Consider the following 6,411-nt stretch of genomic DNA (forward strand, 5'->3'; position numbering starts at 1 on the left):
TACATGTATAAATAAGCTCCTTTGCTTCCTTGCTGAAAGTTTGATGAGAAGATCGACACCACTCTTTTGTCTGTAGGGTAAATATCAAGCCACAGCCAGCAGCCGGTTAGCTTAGCTACGCATGAAGACTGGAAACAGAGGGAAACAGCTAGCCTAACTCTGTCCAAAGATAACAAAATCTGCCTACAAGCAACTGTGAAGCTCACTAACTAACACATTATATATTATTTGTTTAATCTGTACAAAAGCAAAGTGTAAAAATTACAAGTTGTGGTTTTAAAGGTTTTTATGTGCTGGACTATGTCTTTACCAGGTGCAGTTACCTCATGGAGTCTCCATTGTAGCTTCATACTTAACCGACAGATATGAGTGGCGTTGGTCTTCTCATCAACCTGTCTGCGAGAAAGTGGATAGAAGTACAGTATTTCCCAAAAATATCGAAGTACTCCTTTAAAGTGTGCCAGTGTCTGCTCGTGAACCTTTATCACTGGTTGTGTATGCCTGTGAGTTTTCAGCAGTCCAACCAAACGGTGAATTTTTCCTTCTTGAACTGTTTCCTTTGAATAACTTTTAGAGGCCTGAATAGGTACAACTATCCAGAATTTCACAATTAAAAAAGAAAATTACAGAAAATCAACATAAATTGTACTGTAGACCAAAACTTTTTTGTCCTTTTAATGCTAATCATTTCGCAAACCTTTGCGATCCTTTAGGGGTGGGAACAACTGCTCTTGATAGAAAATCCAGAATGTGTCTTTCTCCCACAGAAAGCTGGATGCTTTCATCTACGACGCTGCGGTGTTGAACTACATGGCCGGCAGAGACGACGGCTGTAAGCTGGTGACCATCGGCAGCGGTTACATCTTCGCCACCACTGGTTATGGTATCGCCCTGCAGAAAGGATCCTACTGGAAACGGCTTGTTGATCTGGCCATATTGGGCATCATAGGAGATGGTGAGGCACCCGGACACGTACACATTCTGCACCATCTCAGTCCCACTCCACTGAAGTTTAAGTTTCTAAGCTGTTGCAGGCCTTTAGTGTTATCACAGTTGTGCCATTGCTCGGCTTTCCCTCCTTCCTCCCCCTCCCCCAACACTCTCCCTCTCTCCTCCCTCTGTCAGAAAGCTATCAGGGGCTAGTCTTAACACACCATTTCATCATCATTACTCTGTGTGGGTTTGTGTGCGTGTGTGTGCCCATTGTGTCCTGCTATGTTTACTCCTCCAGATTGTTCTGTATAATAAGCTGTGAGATGGTGCGAATGGAGGAAAGAGAATGAGCCAGACAGAAATCAAACTGCTGAAGCCACTAAAGCACTTCGCTTCACACCTGGCCTTTTTTATTCAAGGCAAACACCTGCATGCTCAAGCACGCACACACACACACACACATGCTCAGACACACCAATGCACTCAGTCTCATAATAATTCCTCCCATCTTCCCTTATCACTCCATCACTATCAATTCCTCCCTTTCCTCCTACAACCCTTTTTCACTCCAACTCCCGTCTCCTTTCCATTACGATCTATTTACCACCTCACTTCTCTCCCCTCCTCCCTTCTCTTCTCCATCTTCCCTCGTAATGATGCGCCCCCTTACCTAACACACCTCTCTTATTCCCTCTACTGCCCACCCCCTCCCTTCCTCGTTCTCTCTCCCTCCTTCTATTCCTTTGGTTTTGTTCTTCTTAACCTTCTGCTGCCACCTTAAACCTTCACTTTGCCTCTTCCCTACCTCTCCAACAGGCGAGATGGAGGAGCTGGAGGCCCAGTGGCTGACTGGGATCTGCCACAATGAGAAGAACGAGGTGATGTCCAGCCAGCTGGACGTTGATAACATGGCAGGGGTCTTCTACATGCTGGCCACAGCCATGGGCCTCTCCATCCTCACCTTTATCTCTGAACACCTTTTTTACTGGAGGCTGAGGTACTGCTTCACCGGTGTCTGCTCCGGACGGCCAGGTCTGCTGTTCACTATCAGCAGGGTGAGGAAAAGGAAGCATTTCTAATCTAAGTCTTTTCCACTGCAGGAACCTTTCCCAGGACCTTTATCAGGAAATAGGTCCAGTTTTGGTTCCTGGGAAGCGGCTTTTGCCCCCTCTGCTTCTGATGTTGTACTTCCAGATGGTGCTGTTAGAATTTGCAGTGCTAAATTCCACCTACTGATCAAACACCATCCTCAAGCGTGCAACAACTAATGTACAGCGTCTATTCAGACTGTAAGAAATCACTGGTTGTTGCAATATCAATATCAGGACTTGAGATGGGAATTTCTTGTAATGTTATTGATGTTTAAACAGTAAAGCTGACTTTCAAACTACCCTAAAAAAGAGTGAGATGAAGAGTTGGCTAAACACACAGACACTCAGCAAGAGAAACAAAACTAAACTATATTTGCAAACTGTTTTAAAGTGGTTACACACTAAAGCAGAAAAATAACAGAAAAAAAACTTCAGCACATTATTGCGACTTTGAAGACAAGCGGCGAGCCTTTGTGGTGTTTTCACAACATCAATTCAAACATCACACAGTAAATTACAAAAACAGTCACTCTGTTTCTGTCTTGTAGTGTGCAAAAATTGCATCTCAAACAAAGCAGTTGATTTTTAATCCTTTCTCTCTCTAATTTGCCTAATCTTCAGGGTTCTTCAGATGTGGTGAAAATGCACAAAAGAGTGCACAAAAGGGACTTTTAGTTGTGTGAATGCCTGAAATGTGTCTGAAAAATCTGTGGACTTCTGTATATGTGTGTATTTGTGAAACACACAATAGATAGTGTTAAGATACAGAAGGAATCTGTGTATGTATGTGTGTGATAAAAGAGGAAAGAGGGGGATAGTGCGATTATAGAGCCCAGCTGAGGCAGAGATGAATTTACCTCTGCGCATGTGGACGGCAGGATAGAGCAATCCAACAGCTAAGAGGATGACAAGGTGGACACACACTCATATACGAACACACAAAGCTCTCTTTTTCTCTCTCACCGACACACACATGTAGAGAACTCTGGTCCAACAAAGTTAAAGATGGTTTCACATATTCAGGTGCAGTGAGGTAAGGGACGGGCTTGACCACACACTGGCAGACAGACACACACAAACCTTAATATACACACACAAAATAGAAATGGGCACACCCAGACAGACCTTTCTTCCATTATTCATATGTCATGTCTCTGTGTTAGGCAGAGCTTTTATTCCTGACAAACAGCGTTTCACACATTAAGTGTTTTACAAAAAGAGTGCGATGTGTGTTGGTGAGTGTGTGTGTGTGTGTGTGCGTGTGTCTGTCTCTCACTGTGCGCATGCCACTCGAGCAGCGATGCTGGAGGTTAAGTGGCTCTAGGAAGAACATCTCCTTGCACTCAAAGGCCCCCCTCCAGTGACATCAGCACCTAAATTTAATTTTCCAGGCATCTCTCAAGGCAGTTCATCTAAAAAAGTGGCTATTATCTCTTTTAGCCACTTTACAAGACAAAATGAGGTTAAGGTTTGCAGTAAACGCAAGAAAGGTTGCAGAGGTCTCTTCTAATTTACCTTGCAAGGAAATTAGTCTTGTGCAGGTTTGAACTTTTTTTGGTGTGAAGTCATTGGATTGAGAATGAAGTCTTCTATTTCTGTTATCTCCTTCTTCTGTACTTTCCTTACCCTTTTCTTTCCTTTGTTTTCCTTTCCTTTCCTTACCACTCCTCTCCTCTCCTTTCCTCTCCTCTTCTCCTCCCAGGGCATATGGAGCTGTATCCACGGTGTTCACATAGATATGAAGAAGAAGACCCCTGAGCTTGACTTCAGTCCTCAAGCCAACATGCTCCACCTGCTCAAGTCTGCCAAGTCCATTGCCATGTCTTCTCCCAAACGCAACACTGTCCTCTTGCAGCCTAGCATCCTAGATATGATGTCAGGGAAAGGTATCGTAATTCTGTTATACACGGTACATTATACACTCTATACTTTATACAACATCGAAAACAAAAATCATTGATTATACCTGTGGCACCTGTGATAATATTTCTCAAACGTACAGAGGTTACCCTTCCTTTTCTATACAGTCTAGTTTATGCGGAAGTAAAGCTGACTCCCTTCACCTTGTTGAGGCTGCAATCACATTGACTGTCATGCACAAGCTCACCTCATGATTAGAAACCCATTAGGTGGTATACGCAGCGTGCCAAGGCAATAGATGATGTGTCAGCTAACTGTGGGAGCATCCATCCATCCATCTATTGTATCAGCTGTCTGAGGTGCATCTCTCCTTGTCTCCTAGGTAACTCACTTCATAGTCTGCCTCCGAAGGGTCCCGGTCTCTATAGCAACGCCGCTGGTCCGCAGGGTTTCCTGTCATTGTCCGGGCGACACAAAAACCTCCTTAACAATGCTGCGCCATTTCCTGGGCAACAAAAACCCCCTGTTCACCAGACCAGCCCCAACAAGCCTCAGCTGTCAATCACCAACGACAACGGTAAGACCCGCCTGACTGGGCCGGCCTGTTCTGCATCAAAGCCTCGAGCCCTGTGGAAGAAAAGTGTGGAGACACTGAAGACCCAGCCCTCTGTCATGTCGCCAGGCCCCGGCCCAAGCCCTGCCCCAGCATCTGGACCTGGACCTCCACCAATGAAGAGCCAGCGCTACCTGCCTGAAGAGCCGCCACACTCTGACATCTCAGAGTGCTCCAGCCGGCCGCAATCACACAAAGATTCTGACTCCATGGCGAGGGGTGGATTTAAGCCTATCAATCAGCTGAGGAAGAGGGGTGGCGGCGGAGGAGGGGGCGGAGGAGGGGGCGGAGGATCCAAGATCTATTCCATTGACTCAGACCAGGCCAGTCTCCAATCAGCTCCGCCCTACCAGCGAGACAGCCAGGGGGGAGGAGACGACCACAGTTACCCCCCTGACTTGTTTCCACCCGACAGCACATACTCACACACCCACACACAGTCCCACCAGGCGGACGCCCCCATTTTGCAGCTGAGTGCCAGCCTGCTGCATCATAGTCACAGCGCTGAGGCTGACCTGCACTCCCTGAAGGACAAGAAATACAGCACCTACACACACAGCAGGTATCACCTTCAGCGCGAAGACACACACGAGTACATGTGTCAGGTACTTCTATTGTCTTTGTGCGTCTGTAATCCTTGTCGTCCTCTCTCCCTCTAGTGTGAAAGACAAGGCTGGAGGTTCATTTGATGCTCCAGGTGCAGGTCCGGGGACACAAGGCGTCAGGCCCGGTCACTGTCGCTCCTGCCTGACCAAGCTGAGTGGGTACTCCGGCCTCTACACCGTTCGCTCGCCACAGGCCCGCTGTGATGCCTGCGCCCACCTGGGAAACCTGTACGACATCAGTGAAGACCACCTCCACTCACACTACTCCCACACACACACTCATCCACACAGCGGGGACATGTTTACACACTACCTTCCTCAGAGCGAGCTGGGGCTGGTAGGCGAAGGGGACGGGCTCGTCAGCCACTTCGAGCCTTCTTCTCCCTCCCCATCTCCTCTCCCCACCTCATCGTCGGCTCAGCACCTCCAGCTGAGTCGCCAGCACTCCTATGAGAACATGCTTCCGGACAGCGTTCCTGAGCAGCAGTCGCAGCCGCACACCCACCTCCGGGGGCTGAGCCTGCCCGACAGAGATAGGGAGAGGGAGCTGACCCTGGACGAGGGGGCCTATGCTAATGTTCTCACAATGCGCTCTGATCGTCCGTTCAGCAGCCGCAGCCCCCCTTCTCCGTCACCCTCCCACCACCACAGTCTGGACGCCCCAATGCCCCTCCCCCGGCGCTCGAAGAGTCTGTTCCCTGATCGGCCCTCTCACAACCCTTTCCTCCAGTCAGCCCCCGGCACAACACAACGAGATCCTGCCTCCCAGGCTGTCACACGCATGCCACAGAGAAGTTCTGCCCACGAGCTCTATAAGCAGCGAATGCCGATGTCGCTTACCCTTGGTAACCATGGCAGCCATCACGTCAACCAGCATGGCGGCCATGTCGACCAACAAGTGTTCTACCCTCAGCAGGAGCCCCCTGTGGTGGCTTACATGGTGCCACCTGCTGCCTCTCAGCCAATGAGCTATGTGACAGCGCCGCGAGCCTCCAGCGCGGGCAGCAACCGGCCCCGGCTCTACCGCCGCATGCCCAGCATCGAGTCTGATGTCTGAGAGTCGCACGCAACACACATACTCTAACTGAAACACACTAACACACCCGCATGCAAGAAGGAGGTGTGTGTGATCGGACCAGGCAGCTCTGATTCTAAGCACATATACAAAAACACACACACACACAGACACGCACACAGGTGAAAGACGGGAAGGTCTCCCCTGGACTAAAAGGTTAATGGGGATGCCGAGTAAATAAATCATTGTTTCTTTGTCAAACCCTCTATAGGGCAGGGTTGGGGCCACAGGGAC

The 6,411-nt window shown here is 48.7% G+C and overlaps 1 protein-coding gene across 1 annotated transcript in view; it reads left to right on the forward strand.

The window, feature by feature from the left end:
• Nucleotides 1–6,159, forward strand: part of grin2ab (glutamate receptor, ionotropic, N-methyl D-aspartate 2A, b) — an 88,362-nt gene extending 82,203 nt beyond the window's left edge. The window contains exons 15-19 of the mRNA XM_040146461.1: nt 768–955; nt 1,750–1,988; nt 3,727–3,910; nt 4,267–5,059; nt 5,157–6,159. Of these exons, the coding sequence (XP_040002395.1) occupies nt 768–955; nt 1,750–1,988; nt 3,727–3,910; nt 4,267–5,059; nt 5,157–6,159 (2,407 nt within the window). The remainder of the gene's footprint in view (nt 1–767; nt 956–1,749; nt 1,989–3,726; nt 3,911–4,266; nt 5,060–5,156) is intronic.
• The last annotated feature ends 252 nt before the right edge of the window (nt 6,160–6,411 follow it).

The sequence above is a fragment of the Xiphias gladius genome, chromosome 15 (assembly GCF_016859285.1).
Source record: "Xiphias gladius isolate SHS-SW01 ecotype Sanya breed wild chromosome 15, ASM1685928v1, whole genome shotgun sequence".
Classification (NCBI taxonomy): domain Eukaryota; kingdom Metazoa; phylum Chordata; class Actinopteri; order Istiophoriformes; family Xiphiidae; genus Xiphias; species Xiphias gladius.